This window comes from Heterocephalus glaber, unplaced genomic scaffold, assembly GCF_053883595.1.
Source record: "Heterocephalus glaber isolate CG9 unplaced genomic scaffold, H.glaber_assembly_v1.0 deba00000546, whole genome shotgun sequence".
NCBI lineage: Eukaryota > Metazoa > Chordata > Mammalia > Rodentia > Bathyergidae > Heterocephalus > Heterocephalus glaber.
The window spans coordinates 34,062,780-34,085,577 of record NW_028258147.1 but is presented as its reverse complement, the minus strand read 5'-3'; the positions used below and the strand labels follow the sequence as shown (position 1 = coordinate 34,085,577).

At 36.0% G+C, this 22,798-nt stretch overlaps 2 protein-coding genes across 14 annotated transcripts in view; one reads left to right on the top strand and one right to left on the bottom strand.

Annotated features, from left to right (window-relative positions):
• LOC101723786 (A-kinase anchor protein 9) overlaps positions 1 to 22,798 on the top strand; it is a 62,872-nt gene that overhangs the window by 15,983 nt on the left and 24,091 nt on the right. For all 3 annotated transcript variants that reach the window (XM_087204464.1, XM_087204467.1, XM_087204465.1), the window contains 11 exons: positions 1,491 to 1,610; positions 11,331 to 11,507; positions 12,195 to 12,299; positions 15,874 to 16,026; positions 16,435 to 16,614; positions 17,391 to 18,464; positions 20,100 to 20,213; positions 20,738 to 21,226; positions 21,741 to 21,792; positions 21,895 to 22,016; positions 22,582 to 22,773. In XM_087204464.1, the coding sequence (XP_087060590.1) occupies positions 1,491 to 1,610; positions 11,331 to 11,507; positions 12,195 to 12,299; positions 15,874 to 16,026; positions 16,435 to 16,614; positions 17,391 to 18,464; positions 20,100 to 20,213; positions 20,738 to 21,226; positions 21,741 to 21,792; positions 21,895 to 22,016; positions 22,582 to 22,773 (2,778 nt within the window). The remainder of the gene's footprint in view (positions 1 to 1,490; positions 1,611 to 11,330; positions 11,508 to 12,194; positions 12,300 to 15,873; positions 16,027 to 16,434; positions 16,615 to 17,390; positions 18,465 to 20,099; positions 20,214 to 20,737; positions 21,227 to 21,740; positions 21,793 to 21,894; positions 22,017 to 22,581; positions 22,774 to 22,798) is intronic.
• Positions 1,690 to 22,798, bottom strand: part of Cyp51a1 (cytochrome P450 family 51 subfamily A member 1) — a 66,730-nt gene continuing 45,621 nt past the window's right edge. For 3 of the 11 annotated variants that reach the window (XR_015448641.1, XR_015448649.1, XR_015448651.1), the window contains 4 exons: positions 13,317 to 13,493; positions 11,685 to 11,779; positions 10,560 to 10,731; positions 1,690 to 9,282 (listed from right to left, as the gene is read on the bottom strand). The gene's annotated coding sequence lies outside the window, so the exon portion shown is untranslated. Of the gene's footprint in view, positions 9,283 to 10,559; positions 10,732 to 11,157; positions 11,200 to 11,291; positions 13,494 to 22,798 lie in introns of all 11 variants that reach the window. The other 8 variants (XR_015448642.1, XR_015448650.1, XR_015448644.1 and 5 more) reach the window with 7 other exon arrangements.

The following is a 22,798-nucleotide window of genomic DNA, read 5'->3' as shown; positions in this document are numbered from 1 at the left end:
AAAGGAATGCTACTTACTGCTGTTCAAGGCTGGGAATTTTAAATTATGGGGACTCCTGAGTGACTTATTTTCACCCATATTTGTATTGTACAATAATCAACAAGGGTGGGGAACTACCCCACTTACGGCCAAAGCAGGCTGTAAGCAGTACAGACTGTAAAGAGTTAACCCCACAATTGGCTTGTTTGTAAAAGTGAAACTGGCCAAAGCCTATGTGCTGAGGTCAGAGTGACTTGCACCCAAATCCTGTTCCCAGAGTTAAAACCTTTACTAAAAGGACAAGATTAATTATTAATCACAACCCATATTTTTTCTGTTCTGTTCCTAATTCAAGAATGCTTTGTCTTTTCTGTTACAAGCCTTGCCTGTATCAGTAATGTGTCCATTACCAGCTACGGGTCCTCTCACTTAGCCCCTTTACCTCAGTGTAACTATGATGTCACTAATAAATATCCGTAGCTGTGGGTGTTCAAGGCCTTTGCTTGTTCAAGCCTGTAACTGCTTAAGCACTGGTCATCCTGGCTCCCTGTGTATATGTCTCTAACTGTTCCTCTATGTCTTCTTGCCATGCATTGTAGCACTGAGCAGGAGATGGGAACCCACTGCAGGAGTCCCCTGTAAATGAGTACTAATCTCATTAAAAATTCCAATAATTTATATTGTACCACAATTAGAATTAAAAGTAGTACAATCAAGAATGTAGCTCCATGGTAGAGTACATGCACGAGGTCCTGGGTTCAATCAGCAACACATACAAAAACAAAAAAGTAGAACACGAAGCTATGAATAAGCCCCACTGCTCTTTCCAAATTCAGAGTTAAGCATATCCTAGTCTTTCATTTAACTAATACCAAAACAAATGAGAATTGTAAGAGCTGATTGGCACCACTGCTTCCCCCTACAAAAAGTACACATAGGTAACCATAGTGGTGCTTGGAAGTGGAACTAGAGCAGTTGGCATAATGCCATTTATGACTTTCACCAAACAATGTTAAATCTGTAATCTCACAGATTTTTTTCTTTAGAATTTCATATAAGTCTGATGTTCTGTTCACACATCAGAATGTCACATTCTTATACATTTTCTAATGTTAGGTATGAAACTTAGATTAGGATTAAAGAAATAGATTTATGAGACAATTTTTACACTTATTTTAATGACTAAATTAACACTAGGATTTTTCCTTTGTGCAAAAAGGTGAATTCATTTAAGAATTTTTTTCCTTCTGATTTAACATAACGTGAATTTAAAAAATATACTTGAAATAGTTTTTAAACACTTAAGTTTTTGCTGAAGAGCCCTGAGAAGATACATAACACAACCCCCCCAAAAAATGTTTTCTTTTTAAACTTTTGTGGTTCAGAGTATTCTGTGGTCATCAGTTCTTCATCTTCAAACAGGACTAATCTTTAACAAAAGGGAAATAAGGTAAATAATGAGTTCGATAAATATTGTTTCTTCACTTATTGTTATTATTATTAAATTTCAGGAGCAAGCCATTGATAGAGAACATGAGAGAGATGTATTCCAACAGGAAATACAGAAACTGGAACAGCAGCTTAAGTTTGTACCTCGATTTCAGCCTGTCAGCGAACATCAAACTAGAGAGGTAAGAACTTTGTTGATATTACCTACCTTACATTAATTTGTATCTTGTGAACAAAATAAGATTTATCTCATGAAAAACATAAAGGTGAATTCTTTTTATTGTATATAAATCTTAAAAATCAGAAAATCAAATACTACGCAAATGTGAGATCAGCATGAGTGAGGCCCTGCATTAGATTCTTCACACTGCAAGAAAAAGAAATTGTTTGAATTAAAATTTGAAATTATTTTCATCTGCATGTATCTTCTAATGTTAACCAGTTAAATAAACTTCCCTGCTCATTTTTTTTTTTTTACTCCTATTCCCAACAAAACTGATCAAAGGAATTCTCTGTATTCACTCTTTACTACATTTCCCATTCCCTTCTCAGGCACTCTAGTGAAGTTTCCAACTCCTCTGTCTTGGGGTTTTATGCCCTCTATTCCACTTAAACTGTTTTTGTGACAGTTACCTCTAGACTCATCCCTCTGTCAGGTATCATCTGTCTTTGTCCTATTCAACCATTCAGGGGCATTCATTACAATCTTCTTGTGAAAACATTTCTTTCCTTTGGCTTCTGTGACATACCTGCTCTACTGATTTCTTTTCTCTAGCCTTTTTTCCCCCTCTGCCTGCCCACTATAAATGATGGGGCGTCCCATTTTAAGCTTCTTTTTCTTCCATACATACATTCACTGCTCGGGCAGTGATATAAAAATGATTCCGCATTTGTTCCTTTGTTCTTGATATCTTTGTTGAACTCCATACTTGAATATTCAACTGCCTGTTCTTTCTCCTCTTAGGTGTTTCAAGATTAACATGTCCAAAAGAGAGCTCTTGATCCCTAATGAACCTTTACCAAGAGAAACAAGAATAAAGCTTGTTTCTCCTTCATCTCAAAGTCCATACCTTCTGCTCATTGCTAAGACATAGAATTCTTCCTTGATCTGACTCTTTTTTCAACCCTCCTTCCAACCCATTGCTAGGTCAGATTTGTACTACATCTTTGTATTCTTTCCACCTTCATTGTCATCAGTTTGGCTGATGATTGTGGTAGCCTGAATACTCTCTGTGCTGCTACTTTTTCACCCTCTTTGTCCATTTTCCTCACACTAAAACAGTCAGGGTGGGCAGCTCGGCTGAGTTGGGTGACCTGTCTGTCCAGGCCAGATGCACCAATGTAATAGATTTCCTTTAAGATCATGGTCTGTCCCACCGCTCCTGGCCCAGAGAAAGGGGCTACCAGGCCACCATCCTTCCTGCCACTCCCAGACAGGAGGAAGGGGCTTCCAGGCCACCATCCATCCCACCACACCCAGTCAGAAAGAAGGGGCTTGCTAGCCGCCATCTGTCCCACTGCTCCCAACCCAGAGGTAGGGGCTTCCAGGCTGCTGTCAGTCCCACTGCTCCTGGCCCAGGGGAAGGGACTTCCAGGCCACCGTCCATTCCACCACTCCCAGCCCAGAGGAAGGGGCTTGCAAGTCACCATCCATCCCGCCATTCCAGGGCCAGAGGAAGAGGCTTCTGGGCTGCCATCTGTCCTGCCACTCCGAGCCCAGAGAAAGGGGCTTCTGAGCCGCTGTCCCACCACTCCCAGCTCAGAGGTGAGCCGCACTGGTGCCAACAGGAACCCCCCCTCAGGTCGAAACGAGAAAACACATAAACAAGTCTCAAAACCAGACTTCCAGATCACCTACAATAACCCCCAAAAGGAAATGAGATGGAACACTCTGATACTCAACCACCTGGACTCCCTGAACTGGCAACAAAAGAGGATCTGGAAAAAATGAAATCAGAAATAATTTCTCAGATAACAGCAGAGATTGTGCTTGTAGTGGAAGACATGATTAATAAATCTAGAGAGAAGCTGAGCAACATGATGGAATCCCAACATAGGAAACAAATGGAATCCATAAAACAGATGCAAATAGATTTCCAGGAGATCAAAAACTCCATTGAAAGTCTACCCAGCAGAATGAGCCGATGTGAGGACAGAATTTCATATATAAAAGAAAAGATTGCAATTAGTGACCAGGAAAAGAAAAATTGCTTTAAAATTGTAAGGGAACATGAGAAATCAATCCAGCAGCTGCTAGACGATGCAAAGAAGAATAATATAAGACTGATTGGAGTCAGTGAAGAAACAGGAGAGAGTGCAGATGACATAAAAAAACTGTTCACAGAAATAATGACAGAAAACTTCCCAAACAGGGGAAGAGAACTTGACATACAGATAAGTGAGGCATATAGGACTCCAAATAGCCTTGATCAAAAAAAAAAATCTACACATAGACATATAATTGTTAAGATTACAGAAACTCAACAGAACAAAGTTCTACAAGCAGTTAGAGAAAAGAAACAAATCACATACAAAGGAAAGCCCATCAGAATCACAGCAGACTTCTACACAAACCATCAAGGCAAGAAGACCTTGCAGTGACATATTCCAAGCCCTAAAGGAAAACAGCCTCCAACCCAGATTGATGTACTCTGCAAAACTATCTTTCAAAATGGATGGAGAAATAAGATACTTTCATGACAAAGAGCACCTTAGGAACTTCATGAATACCAAACCAGCACTCCAAAGAATTTTACACAATATCCTAGGAGCAGACATTGAGGATCACAGCCCCAGGAAGCACAGCAGAATGAACGTGTGACAAGATATTAAATGTAAAGGGGGAGAATCCAACAAAAAGAAAAAGTCATGACAATGATAAGTCAATATGTATGAGTTATAATCATCAGTGTTAATGGTCTCAATTCACCAATCGAAATAGACTGGCAGAATGGGTCAAGAAACAAGATCCAACAATATGCTGGATACAAGAAACACAACTCAAAATGAAACTCATAGACTGAAGGTTAAAGGGTGGAAAATTATGCTCCATGTGACAAGAACCTGAGAAAAAGCAGGAGTAGCTATCCTCTTTGCAGATCAAGCAGATTTCAAGGCAACATTTGTCTCTGATTAAGAGAGACAAAGAAAGACACTACATCCTTATAAAGGGAACACTCCAAGAGGAAGAGGTGACAGTCATAAATATCTATGCACCAAACACTAGTGCACCCAACTATATAAAACAAATACTAACGGACATGAAAAGTCATATATGCACTAATACAATTTTAGTGGGGGACGTCAATACCCCGCTGTCACAAATAGATAAGATCAACTAGACAAAAAATAAAGTAATGAAATACTAGAACTCAATCGAACTCTTGAACAAATGAACTTAACAGATGTTTACAGAGTGTTTCACCCCACAAAATCAGAATACACACTCTTCTCAGCTGCACATGGGTCGTTCTCCAAAATAGACCACCACATCCTCGCTCATAGAACATGTTTAAGTGCAAAGGAATTGAAGTTATTCCCTGTATATTATCAGACCATAGTGCAATGAAATTGCAGATCCATAGGAAAAGAAAGAGGAAAAATTTCATAAACATGTGGAAATTGAACAACACACTTCTGGATAACCAATGAGTCACAGAGGAAATTAAAGAAGAAATCAGACAGTTCCTTCAATTAAATGACAAGGACAATACAACATATCGGAATCTATGGGACACAATGAAAGCAGTCTCACGAGGGAAATTCACAGCAGTGAATAATCATTAGAAAAACAGAATGAGCCCAATTAAACAACCTGATGCTGCACCTCAAGCTTCTAGAAAAAGAAGAGCAGGACAACCCCAAAGCTCATACAAGGGAGGAAATTATAAAGATCAGAGGAGAAATCAATGCAATGGAGACTAAGAGAACAATACAAAAAAATCAATGAATCCAAGAGTTGGTTCTTCAAAAGAATCAACAAAATTGACAAAGCCTTAGCCAGCCTTATCAGAAAAAAGAAAGAAAAAGCCCAAATCCATGCAATTAGGAATAAAAAGGGTGAAATTACAATGGACCCAGCATAAATCCAGAGGATCATCAATACCTACTTCCAGAACCTATTTGCCAATAAGATGGAAGACACAGAAGAAATGGACAGATTCCTAGATACATATGAATTACCAAAGTTAAATGAAGAAGAACTAAAAATTGTGAACAACCCTGTATCAACCAATGAAATTGAAAATGTAATTAAAAACTTAACCAACATAGAAAAGCCCGGGTCCTGATGGCTTCACTGCTCAATTCTACAAGACATTTAGAGAGGAACTGCTGCCACTACTGTTTAAACTCTTCAATGAAATTGAAAGGGAAGCAATACTCCCAAATTCATTCCTGGAAGCCAGCATCACCTTGATCCCCAAAGCAGAGAAAAACCCAACTGAAAAAGAGAACTATAGGCCAATCTCACTAATGAACATAGATGCAAAAATCCTTACTAAGATACTGGCAAATAGAATGCAGAAGATCATCAAGAAGATCATACATCCTGATCAAGTGGGATTCATCCCAGGGATGCAGGGATGGTTCAGTATATGCAGATCAATCAGTGTAATACACTATATCAATAGAGCCAAGGACAAAAACCATATGATTATCTCCATAGATGCAGAAAAAGCATTTGACAAAATCCAGCATGCATTTATGATAAAACACCTACAAAAAATTGGAATAGATGGTCTCTACCTCAAACTGATAAAAGTCATCTATGAAAAACCAACAGCCAATATCATACTAAATGGTCAAAAACTGAAATCCTTCACACTAAAATCAGGAACAAGACAAGGATGTCCACTATCACCACTCTTGTTCAATATAGTTCTGGAAACATTAGCCGTGGCAATTAGACAAGAGAAAGAAATAAAAGGAATAAAGATAGGAAATGAAGAAGTCAAACTGTCATTATTTGCAGATGACATGATACTCTATATAGAAGACCCCAGGAACTCCATCAAAAGTCTTCTAGACTTAATAACCAAATTCAGTCAAGTAGCTGGTTACAAGGTCAACACACAAAAATCAATAGCTTTCCTCTACACGAACGACAGATTCACTGAGAGAGATATAAGGCAAATAATTCCTTTCACAGTACCATCCACAAAACTGAAATACCTAGGAATCAACCTAACGAAAGAAATCAAAGACCTCTTCTCTGAAAACTATGGCACTCTGAAAAGAGAGATTGAAGATGATATCAGAAAATGGACAGACATCCCCTGCTCCTGGGTAGGAAGGATCAATATAGTGAAAATGGCCATACTTCCAAAACTGCTATATAGATTTAAGGCAATTCCAATTGAGATCCCAGCAGCATACTTCATAGACCTTGAGAAAACAATCCAAAAATTCATTTGCAACAAGAAGAGACCTAGAATAGCAAAAGCAATTCTAGGTAGCAGAGACATGGCAGGGGGTATCATAATCTCCAACTTGAAACTGTACTACAAAGCTACTGTGATAAAAACAGCATGGTATTGGCAAAGAAACAGACCTGAGGACCAGTGGAACAGATTAGAAGATGCAGAAAGAATTCCAGATACACTCAGTTATCTCATCTTTGATAAAGGAGCCAAACACCCTCATTGGAGGAAAGATAGCCTCTTTAATAAATGGTGCTGGAAAAATTAGGTTTCAACTTGCCAAAGATTGAAACTACACCTATATCTCTCACCATGCACTAAACTAAAATAGAAATGGATTAAAGATCTAAATATTAAAATAGAAACCCTGAACCAGCTGGAACAGAGGTTAGGTAGAACTCTTGAAGACATTGGTGTAGGAAAAGATTTTATGAACAAAACCTCAGTTGCCCGTGAACTAGCACAATCAACAAGTGGGATCTCGTCTTACTAAAAAGCTTCTGCACAGCAAGAGAAACCACCAGCAGTGTGAAGAGACAACCCACAATGTGGGAAAAAATCTTCACCTGCTGTTCCTCAGACAAAGGCCTACTACCTTGAATCTATAATGAACTTAAAAAGATCAGACCTCCCAAATTTAAAGACCCAGTCTGAAAATGGGCATGTGAAATGAACAGATATTTCTCAGACAAAGAACTAGAAATAGCAAATAAATACATGAAAAAATGTTCACCATCACTGGTCATTCGAGAGATGCAAATGAAAACAACACTGAGATTCCACCTCACTGCAGAAAGAATGGCTGCTATCATGAAATCAACCAATAACAAATGCTGGTGAGGCTGTGGGGAAAGAGGAACCCTTCTCCACTGCTGGTGGGAGTGTAGACTGGTGCAAGCACTGTGGAAATCAGTATGGAGATACCTCAAAGAACTAGGACTGGAAGTCCCATTTGATCCAGCTATTCCCCTGCTGAGTATCTTCTCCCAAAGAATTAAAAGAATCATACCACAGTGATATATGTGCACATAGCAGCACAGTTTGTAATAGCTAAAACTTGGAATCAGCCCATATGCCCATCAACTGGAGACTGGATCAAGAAAATGTGGTTTTTTTATAAAATGGAGTACCACTCAGCCATAGAGAATGAGAAACTAGAGATATTTATAGCTAAATGGATGCATATTGAGGCGATACTCTTAAGTGAAATAAATAGGACACACATGTATAAATACCGAATTGTTTCTCTAGTGTGAGAAACTGAAAGTGTAAATAAGGACTAAAAGGTATAATAGATAATGTGAAATAGGAAGAAAAGGGGCAAAGGGGAAAGAGAAGTGGGAGGGATAGGGGAAAGGAAAGAAGGGAATGGAATACGAGAAAATGGAAAAATGGAAACAAAGTCTTTGCAAATAGGGAGGAATGGAGGGGTTGAAGGGAGGGCAAGGGAAGGGGGAAAAATAAGAACCAAGAGAGATTATGTAAAGGTGCAAATTTCCAATGATGAATGTCATTATATTGTATACCTAAAATGTACCAATGATTAGAATGAATAATTGATAATGCAAAATAGGAAGAAAAGTTTCAAAGGGGTAGGGGAAGTGGGAGGGGCAGGGGCAGGGGAAAGGAAAGAAGGGAAAGGAAAAATTATGAGATTTGGAAACAAAGTCTTTGTAAATCAGGAAGGGTGGAGGGGGTGAAGGGAGGCCTAGGAATGGGGAAAAAATAAGAACCAAGATGCATCATATAAAGGTACAAGTTCCCAGTAAGAAATATAAATGTGTTGTATACCTAAAATGTACCAATAAAAGAATTTTTTAAAAAAAGAAAAAAGAGCACACTGGCGTCGCACCTATAGCCGCCATACAAAGTATTCAGTATTCCTGAAAGTACAACTTTCACAACAGTCTTAAAGTTTGCAGCAGAAGAATTGCAGGTTCCCACAGCAACATGTACAATTATTGCCAATGATGGACTAGGATAAAATCATTCACAGAGTGCTGAGACTACATCCATACTTAGATCTTTAAACTGTTATATTAACATAATTCACAGTGATCCTTTGATGTTCTAATCAGCAGGCAAATAAATGTTTTTCTAAAGCATTGTTCAGCACTGTGAATTATCCCTAGAGATCTTGTTGGAAGTTGCTAATATCTGCTACCAGGAACATACAATTACCTTCCAAAATTACTGTTTTTATTTTGGTTGTAAAAATGAAGTCAGGCATTTAACATACAATGAAAACACCAAGAGTCAGTGAAACAGTGAAAAGTGACTCCTTTGCCCCTTCTTCTTCACACTCGTCACATGAGGAGAGAGTGGTTATGAATGGACAGTGCCACCTCTACAGATGGTCATGCAGTTGTTGACTACTCGCTTACAAGTAGGGAGTTCATTTGTGGCCAATGAATTATGCAACGGTATTTTTCATCTGGAAGATAAATGTGATTAATTTTTTCTGAATACATTTGGAAAATTAAAATTTCCTAATGTTATATAATTCTCTTTGAGTTAAAAATGTAGAAGAATTGATTATGAATCACAGATGGCAGTTTGCTCAATAAGCATCTTGTAAACTCAAATAGTTTGATTATTACATATATTTTTTGATAAATATTATGGACATATCAACGAATATATAACTATCATTTACATTTTAAGTTTTCAAACTTAGTATGTAAATTTTAATTCAATATTGAAGTACCAAAAATTTAATTTCTTGATCTTACTGTTATATGCATAAATTAATGTCCCATACCAACTAGTTTTAACAATGTTCTTGCAGAATCCCATATTTATCAGTAGGAGTTGACAGTACAGTAGAAGCATCCTTTCCCGAGTTACACATCTCTTTATCGGTCTCTTAATACAACATTTTTATGACAACCCTCAAATGATTGTTTTGAAAATAATATTTCTGTATAGCATTCTGAAAGAATGTTGTTATAGCAAAGATCTGAAGTTCAAAACAAAGCTTAAAGAAATACTGATCAGAAATGCTGATGAGTTATATTTTTATTGAAGACCTAACTTTTGAGGAAGTGCTAAAATTAGTCATTCAGGTGGATAAGAAGCCAGGAAGGGGAAGATGGGAAAGCTCAGGTGACCAGGTTATGGCAAGGACGAATGGGTGGCGGTAACAAGTAACAGAAAACTGTCACAAAATGTCACAGAAAATGCCAATAGGGTGGACAGGGCTGTGGATCATGCTTCTGCTATTTACTAGGTATGTGACAATGATCAAGTCACAGAACCTCTCCAATCTCTTTATTCATTTCTAAAATGAGACTAATATTTTCCATCTCATATTGTGTCTGTTTTCCACATCTGGATCAACCTAAAGTTTCTCCTCAGTAACTTTATTACTGTCATCCTTGAACCTGTAATTATTGTTAAGCTTGCATATTTTTAACATTCTGAAGAATAACTGTCATTGTTGGATAATTTTCTGGAAGTATCTCATCAAAATAAGATAGTTACTTTATTTCTTACTATAAAATGCCTTTTTTATTAACTTTATTTCCTCACTTGATCAGAACTAATTTCAAAAACTGTCTTATTATATCTTCTTGTAGTTTCTGTCCACACACATAGCCATTGACATGAAAGGTTCTGCTTATCAATCTTAGAGTTTAAGTCTTGGGTCACTTCATCATTAGATTTGGGGTACGGAAGCCAAGACTTTGAAAACACTTAGGGAAAACTTACAGAGTGCCCAGATCTTCTCACCACCTATCCGCATCTTCATTCTGCCCTGGTGAAATATGTAGATTGAAAAAAACTTTGCAAATAGCTGTCCTCAAAATGAAATCTTTAGCCGAGGATTTAGCTCAGTGGTTCCATTGCCTGCCTCTCAAGCGCAAGGTCCCAAGTTTGATTCCTGGTACCAAAAAAAAGAAAAAAATCTTTAAAAGTTTTTTTTTTTAAGGTTATCTTACTTTACACAAGAGTAAGTCAGTAAGTACTATGGAGATTTGTCACTAGATCTTAGTGTGGCTTTGCCATTAGCTAATTCAGCATTATTCAAAATGTATTTTTCCCCTCTTCCTAGATGAAGAAAGTCTTAGTCTTAAGAAAAATGACATTTGAAGAAACATTTCTTCAAAATTAAAAAAATGAAAAAAATAATGTGAAATAAATAAAATAATGTGAAATGAAAAGTGAAAAAAATAATTACTTTTTTACTAGTGCTGCCTAGTTTTATCAACTTAGAAAAATGTCACCTTGGTTGGAGACAGTGGTTTCTATTCTTATCAAAAAATGAAATTAGTGGGCAGGGGATTTAGCTCAGTGGTACCACGCCTACCTCGCCAAGTGCAAGGTCCTGAGTTCAATCCCCGTCCACCACCTCAAAAAAATGAAATTAGTGTAGCATTTAAAAGTTCTCTTTAAAGTACTTTTTGAAATGCATATAGATATGTTTTATAGTTATAAACTTACTAGGAAATGTAAATTACACTTTGTTTACTGTATTTTCAGGTTGAACAGTTAACAAATAATCTGAAAGAAAAAACAGACAGGTGCAGTGAGCTTTTGCTGTCTAAAGAACAGCTTCAGAGAGATGTACAAGAGCGGAATGAAGAAATTGAGAAACTGGAGTTCAGAGTAAGAGAACTGGAGCAAGCTTTACTCGTTAGTGCCGATACTTTTCAAAAGGTATGACATTTATTTGAGTTAACTTTATCAAGTGTTTTAATGAAGATTACTCTTAATTATACAAACATCAGGTCTTTAAAATTAAAAATTGTATTGATATGTTATTATATATGTCTTTATGGCTTTGTTGACCTCATAATCATTTTTTAAATTTTACCAGAAGAATTAATTACTTACCTTTTAACCATCAGTGATAGCCAAATGAAAATGGACACCAGTTTAGGCTGATGCTTTGCCCAAATTAAAAAGTAATGAAATTCATCCTTATTATTCTGCAGAAAGAAAAACTGAATAAAGGAAGTGCTAGCAGAAGAAGGACGCTTAGGGCATGGCTGGGTGGTGCACATGGGAGATCGCCTTTGTTTCATCTGAGTTTTAAGTGTCAAAAGGTCCTGTTCAGGGGCTGGGGATTTAGCTCAGTGGTGCCAACGCCTGCCTTGCAAGCGCAGGGTCCCAAGTTCGATCCCCAGTACCAAAAAAAAAGGTCCTGTTCATATTTATGGAAAAATGCACTCAAGTTTGAGTATCTATAACTTTTTGATTATTCACAAATGTAGGTTTTCTCCTTCTAACTAAAGATGCAGAATTACTACTTGTTCAAATCCCCCACACACATGCACATGCAAACACAATGGATAATCAGGACTTAATGTCTAAATTTTTGAGAAAATTCTTATGTATTTAAAGGTGGAGGACAGAAGACAACTTGGAGCTGTAGAAGACAAAGCAGAATTGTCTCTAGAAGTACAGTTGCAGGCTGAACGAGATGCTATAGATAGAAAGGAAAAAGAGGTAAGCAGTTATTTTCAAATAGCAAAGTATGGTTTTAATAATCAGTTAAATCAGTTACCTTGAAAATATCATTTGAATAGAATGAAGTTTGTGACCTAAAACCTATGTTCAGACTGTTTCTCAGTTCCTTGCGTATATTGCCTTTGACAGTAATAGACCTATGAACAAATGAGTTGATGTAAGGAAAAGTGTTCGAGGTAGAGAGGATACAGAGTATGCAGACCTTGAAGAAGAAGAAATGTAAAGAGAAAAAAAGGCCAATTTAGCAGATAAGGGTTGAATAAAGGGGAGAGTGGAGATACAGGAATGTTAGACCAAAAAGGTAGTACTTCTCTTTGAGTTAATGCTGCTCTGCCGTGGGTTTCTATTGTTGGTGTTGTTTTCAAAACTATTGCTCTAAGAGATTTATAATACCATTTTTACAATATATAAAGCATATTTTTTGAAGGGTTTGAGGTTTTTTTGTTTGTTTATTTGGATGTGGTTTTTTTTTTTTTTTTGAGACAGGATTTTGATGTGTGCCATTGTCTGGTGCCATTGAAAACAATGGTTGCCATACGATAGGGGGTGGGCCAGTGAAAAAGATGCTATAGACATCTAGTAGAGGACAAGGATACTGCTAAACATCCCCCAATATACAGAGCAAGCCTCTAACAAAGAACTGTCCACAATAGCCCAATAGTGCTGAGGTAGAGAAACTCATCTAGTAAGGAAAAGCCTGTTTACAGGCTCATCTCTGTTACTGGGTTTGACATAGCATTTGTCAGGGTAGCCCAAGTACAAGAGTGTACCACCACCCCCAGCTTTTGTTCTTAAAACAAAAGGTGGATAATAAAGTAAACAGGGGTGGGTCTAGCTCAGTAGTGGAACACTTGCCTACCGTGTAACAAGGCTGTGAGTTTGATTCACCATCATCAAAACGGTGATAATAATAAAGTAACTATATAAAGTTCTGTGTTTCTGTGCTCCATCCCTTCCCCCAAAAAAGAAAATCCGTGTGGGCATCGTGATGCATACCTGTAGTCCCGGGTGTTCTGGAGGCTGAGGCAGGAGGAATGCTTGAGCCCAGGAGTTCAAGGTCAGCTTAGGCAGCATAGCAAGGTCTTGTCTCATTTTTAGACATTCATTGAAGTCTTATTGCAGTGACACATTTCTGTCCAGCTGTAAAACTAGTACCAGATTCCAAGCAGTCAGCTAATTGAGACATACATACATTTGAAAGAGATAAAACATTTAACAAAACACAAACAGGTGCAAATTAATCTGAATAGTCTAAACATAATAGATAAACAACATTAAAACACATTTAAACATTTATAATGTTCTTCTTGAGGGTTGCTACAGGCTCAGTACTAAAACAGGCTAGGATTGAAACTAGAGTCTGGTTGAATAAAAAAAGTACTTCATGGTATCATTTTGGGGGTTAAAATTTCTAAGATGATATCTCAGATTCAACTATTTTAAAATGTTAGTACTGTAGACCACTTTAGTGTACATATGAATCACTTGGAGACCTTATGAATGTGCTGGTCTTCAACAGCATGCAATTCTGCACAGGCTATTACATGATGTGAGTTCTGCTATCCAGAGATGACACTTTGTGTGGCAAGGCTTTAGATCACAGAGCTAAGAATTTGACTACTAAGTAATGTATCAAAATAAAATATTAAACATCATGAAATGTAGTGTAGCAGTTTTGAAATTAACCACATATGTGTTGATTTTATAATGCCTTATCATCAAAAGTAATTGTAGAAGATAGAAATAGATATAAATGCTGTTAGATAACTTTAAAGAAGATGTAATTGCTGGGGATTTAGCTCAGTGGTGCTGCCACCTGCCTCGAAAGCGCAAGGTCCAGAGTTCGATCCCTGGTACCCCCCCCAAAAAAAGAAGATATAATTACCACAGTTTTCAGCAAACTAACCTGATAATTAAATATATGTACAACCACTAAATGTGTTTGTCTAAAGTTTATTAATACCAGTGTTACAGAAAAATCATTAAATGTTTCAGACAATAGTTACTAGATCAGGATAAATAATAGTTTAGAATGGAAGGCTCCAGAAAAACTTTCCAGGTTCAAAAAGCAGCTTCACCACACACTACCTGTACCCTGAGGTTCCATTACTCCTCTTTGTGACTCCCTTTCTCATCTCTAAAATGGAAATAATCATAGAACAGGTCTCCTAGTGAAGGTTATTACAGGATTTTTTAAAAATATTACACATAAACTACTTTGTACAGTGCTTAGAAATAAATTTGTCTGTAAATGATGGCTAGTAGTAATGATAGTGTTTCTGTTTAAGAAATATTAAGAAATGAGTTTTAAGGTCTTGCCTTGCCAGTACTAAGATACAATTCTAATTATGTGATGTGTCAGTATGTAAGGGGCATATGCTCCTTTTCAGCTTCTGAGGCACTAAAGGATTTATAAGCTACATTGAGCCAGCTGCCACTGACCACTGCTCCTGCATCTTAGGTTGCTTTTAATGCAGCAGTTTTGATCTTCAGGTATAAGCAAATTTGGAAATCCATTGATTAGGTAGCTACAAAGCAGTGAGTTTAAATGTTACTGTCCTTGGTAAAACCTTTTGTTTTTGGTACCGGGGATCGAACTCAGGTCCTTGCGCTTGCGCAGCAGGAGGCGAAACCACTGAGCTAAATCCCCGGCCCACTAAAACCTTTTTTTAAAATGTAATAACTAGCTCTTAATATTTATCATTAGGTTCAGTTTCTATATAACTACCAAAGATGGTGCTTTACCATTATTACTGATCATCCATCTTCAGAAATTAACTAAATTTCTATTGTCCTATCTATAGGAGCTACTTTTCTCCTAAAATTGTATTAACTTACTCTAGGGTGGTGATGGTGAACCTTTTAGAGCTTTCAGTGATACAGAGAGCCCGCTGTGGCACACATGCCATAGGTTTGCCACTACTGTTCTAGGGCTTCTATAATTCAGACCAGAGGGCCTCTTGATCTTAGTATTTACCTCTACATTATTCTCCTTAAGCAAACCACGAAGCAGCCAACCCTTTCAGTTGGCTAAATAGGTGTTTGTGGACTAAATTGAGCTAGTTTTACTAAAATAACTATGAATTTTTTTTTTTAAGTTTTTTTGATAGCAACTAAACTTAACATAAATTTAAGGTGTAGCATGTGGACTTCTTCCTGCCTTCACTCTTCTGTGTCAATGCAGTATCTTAGAAAAAGGCTCCTTGTGACCTTCTTTCAGGTCTCTTCTCTGCTTTGGGCAAGATAGCTTTAAGAATATGCAATGTGAGCATGTCTAGAACTGTATACGTACAGCTGGCTTAGAAAACCACTCTCCTATATTCCCATGATTTACATGTTTTAAGCATACATACTTTGGTTTTTTGGTTTTTTTTGGTACTGGGGATCGAATTCAGGAGCTTGCGCTTACAAGGCAAGCCCCGGCACCACTGAGCTAAATCCCCAGCCCTAAGCATACATACTTTGTAAACGTAATATAGCACTCTTCATTCTATCTTGACAAATAAAACATTTATATAAACATTTTTTTCTCTTGATAATTTTGGCATTAAAGATCACAAACTTAGAAGAACAATTGGAGCAGTTTAGAGAAGAACTGGAAAATAAGAATGAAGAAGTTCAGCAATTACATATGCAATTAGAAATACAGAAAAAGGAATCTACTACCCGCCTACAAGAACTTGAACAAGAGAACAAATTATTTAAGGTAATTAATTTAGAAAAACTTTTGGCTGTATATAATTCATAGTTTTGCTCCTATATAACCTTAATAAACATTTACTAAATTCACCTGCTAAACAGTGCTTACCAGAGGAACATTAGCAGACAAATGGATTTTCATGGAACTTATTTTCTGCTCAGCCTAAACATTTAAGTTCATCTTGAATTGTTTTAAATTTTTTTATCAAAATATTTGAAGACTTATGCACTGTATAATTATTTTTATTTATACATTATGGGTACTAATTTTTTTGTTTGTATATGATAGGTATTATATTTTTTACGACTCGAAAAATGTTCTGCAAATGACAGTGTAAATATATATTAGTATAGTTTCATTGTCTTGTTATTTTATTGAAATTTGTTTATTCACTTTTTTGTTTATTGTCCTTAGGATGAAATGGAGAAACTGGGACTTGCCATAAAGGAATCTGATGCTATCTCTACTCAGGACCAACATGTGTTATTTGGAAAACTTGCTCAAATAATACAGGAAAAAGAGGTGGAGATTGTTCAATTAAATGAGCAAATTACAAAACTTCAGCAGCAACTTAAACTTACAACAGATAACAAGGTATACTCATTTAAAATTGGTTATTATCTGAAACTAATATGAGCTGCAATTTTAAAGGCAAAATGGTGACAATTTTTACTTTCCCATTGCATTTTTAAAAACAAATCTTGTATCTCTTTTACTCATTAATTTTAATTAAGATGAATTAGCAAGACCCTGTCTCAAAAAAAACCAAAAAATAGAATGGGGATGTAGCTCAATGCAAAAGCCCTAACTAAGTTTAATCTCCAATACTGGAGCAGGGGCGTTTCATTCTTTTCAATAAAATGTACTGATATTGACTGTTTTTTCCTAATAGGAAATTAACTCCTAAAAGCATAGACTACTTTATATTTAACAGAGCTTCCAGAAGGAAATTCTTAGTAATATCCTTGTTTGATATGATAGGGGTGGTGTTGATCTATATTGAAAGTAACATAGTGGGCTGGGGATTTAGCTTAGTGGTGCCATTGCCTGCCTTGCAAGCTCAGGGTCCTGAGTTTGATCCCTGGTACCAAAAAAAAAAAAAAAATTTTGAGAAAAACAGTGTATTGATTTTGTTATAGATTTTCTCTTTAGCTAGGCATGGTGGCACATGGCTGTAATCCTAGCACTTGGGAGGCTGAAGCAGGAAAATCACCACAAATTCAAGGCCAGCCTGAACTACATACCAAGACCCTGTCTCAAAAATCAAAATAAAATAAAAATCATCTCTTTAAGGTCCTGCCCTAAAATAAAATAAATTTTCCAAGATATAAATTCATATTACCATGTTTCCTTTTTTCATTAACTAATAGGTTATTGAAAAAAAAAATGAACTCATAAGGGATCTTGAAACCCAAATAGAATGTTTGCTGAGTGATCAAGAATGTCTGAAGAAAAATAGAGAAGAAGAAATAGAGCAGCTCAATGAAGTGATTGAAAAACTTCAACAGGAATTGGCAAATATTGAACAGAAAACTTCACTGTATGCTAATTCCCTTCCAGAAGAAGCAGACAGTTTGAAACATCAGTTGGAGAAAGTTATAGCTGAAAAATTGGCTTTGGAACAGCAAGTAGAAACCACTAATGAAGAAATGGCCTTCACAAAAAATGTACTTAAGGAAACCAATTTTAAAATGAATCAACTAACACAAGAATTATGCAGCTTAAAGAGAGAATGTGAAAATAAGGGGGAAATCCAGAATGTACCAGAGAAAAGTGTTACTGTGGCTCTGGATGAGCTCAGCAAGGACAAACCTGAAGTGGAAGTAGTCCCTAGTGAGGATGGTTTCAGTCCCCTAGAAAATCAGATTTACCCCCAGTCTTTTGAAGAAAGCACCAGAGTTTCCAAAAGTTGGGAAACAAAGCTGCTACAGCTTGAGAGCTCTGTTAGTACAAAGGACTTAGAACTTATCCAGCGTTATAAACAAATAAAGGACATGCAAGAGCAAGGCCAATCTGAAACAGAAATGCTTCAAAAGAAGTTTGTAAACCTACAGAAAATACTTGAGGAGAAAGTAGCTGCTGCTCTTGTGAGTCAGGCCCAGCTTGAGGCAGTTCAGGAATGTGTGAAGTTCTATCGGGATAAGCAAACAGTTTCATCAGAACCTGAAAGGACTAGTATACAGAATTCAGATCAAATAACAGAAAACAAGATGGATTCAGATGTGTCCAAACTAACCTTGAGAATATCAGAGTTAGAAAGCCAGGTAGTTGCCATGCACAGTAGTTTGATTTCAGAAAAAGAACGAGTAAAAATTGCAGAGAAAAATGCTTTGGAAAAAGAAAGGAAAATTCTAGAACTACAGAAAGAATTGGAGGACAGTAAGAAAAAACAGAAAGGGAAAGAAGGAAAAAGAAGCCCTCAAGGAGATTTGGAAGTTCTCAAGGTTAGTTTTGTATTTGATATTTTTTTCACCTAAATATCCTGTGACTCTTTGGTCTGTTTGTCATACTGATTCCTAATTTACTAAATTAAATATGGTGTTCTGTTTGTACCTAGTAAATTGTACATACTAGGATTTTATTAAAATATTATACTGTTCCTAAAAGAAAAACTTTAGACAAACTAAAATCAACAGAATTTATTTGAGCAAAGAGTGATTCATGAATTAATTATACAGCACTCAGACCCAGAAGAGGTTCAGAAAGTTTCACTCTGCAACAGTGGCCAGTGAGTATTTATAGACAGAACTCCCAAATAAAATATGTAAATGGCTTCACTGGTTACAGGTAGGCCTGGTTTGGGTGTGATTTGATCAGTTGATTGCTTGTGATTGGTTGAAACAGAGGCTGCTCATGTTCACCTGAGACTTGGCTGTTTATTGTAATCCTAGGTTAAGGTTTTTTAATATGCTAGGTTTGATTGCAGAAACTCAAGATACAGAAACAGGCCAAATTTAACACCAGGTAATGATATTATTATCACTAGAAGAGTGGATCCAAGCTGTAGTTAATGCCTTCAAACATAAAATTTATTCCATTAGCGTAGTCATTAATTAGAACTGTAGGAAGAATATAAAATTCAGTTTACTAAATGTCCTCTAGGATTTTGTGTGGGGTTTTCCCCCTTTATTTCCCTTTAATATGTACATGTGATATAATCCCTTTTTTTTGGTGCCGAGGATAGAACTCAGGATCTTGTGCTTGTGAGGCAGGTGATGATGGCACCACTGAGCTAAATCCCCAGCCCTCATCCCTTTTAAGTAATGAAAAATACCAAAATTTATTAGTGTTCTACTGAATTAATGTGTGACAAGTTTAGCTTTTGCACATTTCATGCCTGATAATAGATGTCATCCTTCTTCATCAGTTTGTATTTGACCTGTGTAAGTTTTATTATATAAAGATAAGAAGTTGTAATTATTTTGTACTGCATGACAAATATGACAAGGACTTTTTTATAAATTCTCATTGTATGAATTTATAATTTTGAGTGTGCAGTCTTAACACCAGAAGATTATATCAGGATTTTATAATTATTTTAGTCATATAACAAAGAATAATAACCCCATTTACCAGGCTTTTTCCTCTCAGTTAATTAGAAATATATTTCTTTGTAATAAATATAATACTAGTGACTTTCCATTTCCGTCTTCCAAGAATATCTTAGTTACGTCTGATGTCCTTTAAGGAAAATGGTACAAATATGAAACTTTTGAATGTAAGAGTATTTTTATTAGTTTGTAAATTTTTAGGATATACACTAATGACATGATTTACTTTTTATTCTCACAAGTCATTTTTTTATTACTGTTGTAAGAGGACAGTTCTCAAAAAGTTTCCTTTTTTTTGGTACTGGGGAATTGAACTTGGGACCTTCACTTGCAAGACAGGTTGCGGAACCACTGAGCTAAATCCCTGGCCCAAAAAGTTTCCATTTGTAGAAAAGAGCACTGATCATTAGAATCCACTTTTTCTGTAGACAGGCATTCTTAGAAAGGCTTCATTAGAATGTATAAGTGCCTTCAACTTAGCTATATTTCTTTAAAATGATGTTTTTTATGTTTTATACTACTATTCAGACTACTACTGAGGTAATTCATACCAGTGGAGAAAGTGGACTTTTTGATGAACTTAAGGCTTTTAGAGCTGAGTCAGTGACTATCAACAAAGAACTTGCCAGTTACAAAGAAAAGGTAGGGAAACTTCAAGAAGAGCTTTCAGTAAGATAAGTAACATAGTCTTAATTCTTTTATGTTTAGCTGTCTTACCTTTCCTTCTGTGAAAACAAACCCAGATTCACAACTTAAAAGCTACATAAAAAATATATTAAGCTTTTTATAGGTTTAATGAAAAATTCATTGTTATAAATTTCTTTACCAGTACTTCCTTGCTTGGTTTTCCTAAGAATCTTTTTTTAGAAGGATGCTTTCATCTCTAGTTTGTTAGGAAGAAGACAGATATTAAAGAGAACCATAAATCCTCTGAGAACCAAAAGTAGCAAATTATATTCTTTCTATAGTAATAGTAACCTATCACCATACATACATATGAAAGTATATATAGACCATGGGTGTTTCTGAAATGTTTTTCCTATTATTCTGAGGCAAATGAATGTATGAGCATGAATTGTACTCTTCCTTTTCCCACTTTGAAGTTCTACATTTGATTTGCAAAAATTTTAACTCAATTCTCTACTGTTCTACTCATTGTGTTTTAGATAAAAGAAATAAATGTGGCATCTCCTCAGAAAGATTTAAGCCAAGTTAGGGATCAGCTCACAGAGGCAGAAGACAAATTATCTCACTTCCTAGTAAAAGGAGATAAGACTGAGGTACAAGAAAACAGAAAGATCTGCATATTGGAGGCACTTCCTATTAAAGTGGGTGAAAGCTCTGCATCCCAAACAGAGGGGACTCTCAAGGTCAATAGCAGCAATCAGACGCCACAGATTTTTGTTAGAAATGCAGAAATTCAAATTGATTTACAAAATGAATGTTCCTCAGAAGAAGTCACTGAAATAATAAGTCAGTTTACTGAAAAAATTGAGCAGATGCAAGAATTACATGCTGCTGAAATTTTGGATATGGAATCCAGACATATTTCAGAAACTGAAACTTTGAAGAGGGAACATTATGTTGCTGTTCAGTTACTGACAGAGGAGTGTGGGACCTTGAAGGCAGTGATACAGAGTCTGAGATCTAAAGAGGTATTTGATTTTTTTTAAACATTGTATGAATTTTCTTTCAAAATTCTATGCTTTTATATTTTCAAGAGAAATTTTAAAAGAAATGTGGGAAATACCTCTTTTTCATGAAACTATTACAATTTTAAATCTTCCTTTTTTTTACTTTCCTTTTTTTTTTTTTGGTACCGGGGATTGAACTCGGGTCCTTCCGCTTGCGAGGCAGGTGGCGAAACCACTGAGCTAGATCCCTGGCCCCTTAAATCTTCCTATTATGTAGTGTTAGATAATAAAAACCCTGTATGGATTTGGAACCTGTAATAATTCCTTAATTCATGACTGTCTTTTTTATTATGTTACTATCCATGAGGGAAAAAAATAATACACTTGTTAAAAATGGATAGTTTCACTTACTATGTCAAGTATGCCAGATTAAATTGATTTATTTTCTTTTTTACAGCATTAGAAACAACAGAACAATTCATTGGGCCCTATTTTTTATTAAAGTAAACAAAATTGTTTTGTTTTCTCTAATTAGGAATCTTCAGTTCATTCTAATACTTACCAAACTAAAGAAATATGTTCTAGTGGTAAGTAATATACATTTCTCCATAATTATAGTATTTATTTAAGAAGTGTTATTTTTGTTGAGGTTGGGGTCTGTTATATAATAGATGGTTGCTTTATTTTAGATTCTGGATCAGACTGGGGTCATGGAATCTGTCTTACACAAAGTCAGGGAGTTGACACAGGCTCAGAAGGCAGGGAAGAAGAAATTGAAGGGTCAACAGATTCATTTCCAAGGAAAATAAAGGTACTAAAAGATAAATACTTTTTAATAAACTTAGTTGATAATATTTTATATTGAACATCATAGTTTATTTAAAGTTACATAGTAAAATGTTCTCTGAAGAGAAAATTGCATGGCTTGATCTTGGGAATCTATTTCACTTTATTTCCATATTTCACCGATAATAAAGTACAGTATATTTCATAATTATGTTTATAAAGATACTTTAAAAATAATTTTTATTCCTGATGTTTTTGCCACAATTTTAAAACAGTCTAAAGGAATAGAAGTTTTTCCCACATCATTTATTTTGGTCATCAGTGGCTGATTATTAAATCTTGGAAAGGCACCTTAGCTAAACAGAAGAGACAAGAGCAGTGAAAAGTCATAGGCAGCCTCTGGGGACTGGCTTACCCCTCCACAAGAAGAAGGTATTCAGTAGAGGTGGGCTGGAATTTCCTCTCTGCAGTGGGTTTTCTAAATCAGTCTATCTTGATAAATCTATCTTGCCTAAAATTTATGGGTTTTTGTACATATAAGTTTTCAGTCTTTGAAGAAGTTAATCATAATTCTGGCTTTTGCTTTCTAGGGATTGCTGAGAGCTGTCCATAATGAAGGCATGCAGGTGCTTTCTCTCACAGAGTCACCTTATGGTGAGGGGGAGGACCATTTTGTTCAGCAAGTTTCAGAATCCTGGCTAGAAGAGAGAAGGGCATACCTTAGTACAATCTCATCTCTTAAGGATTTAATTACCAAGATGCAAGTGCAAAGCGAAGCTGAGGTACCCAAAGAATATTATACTTCTA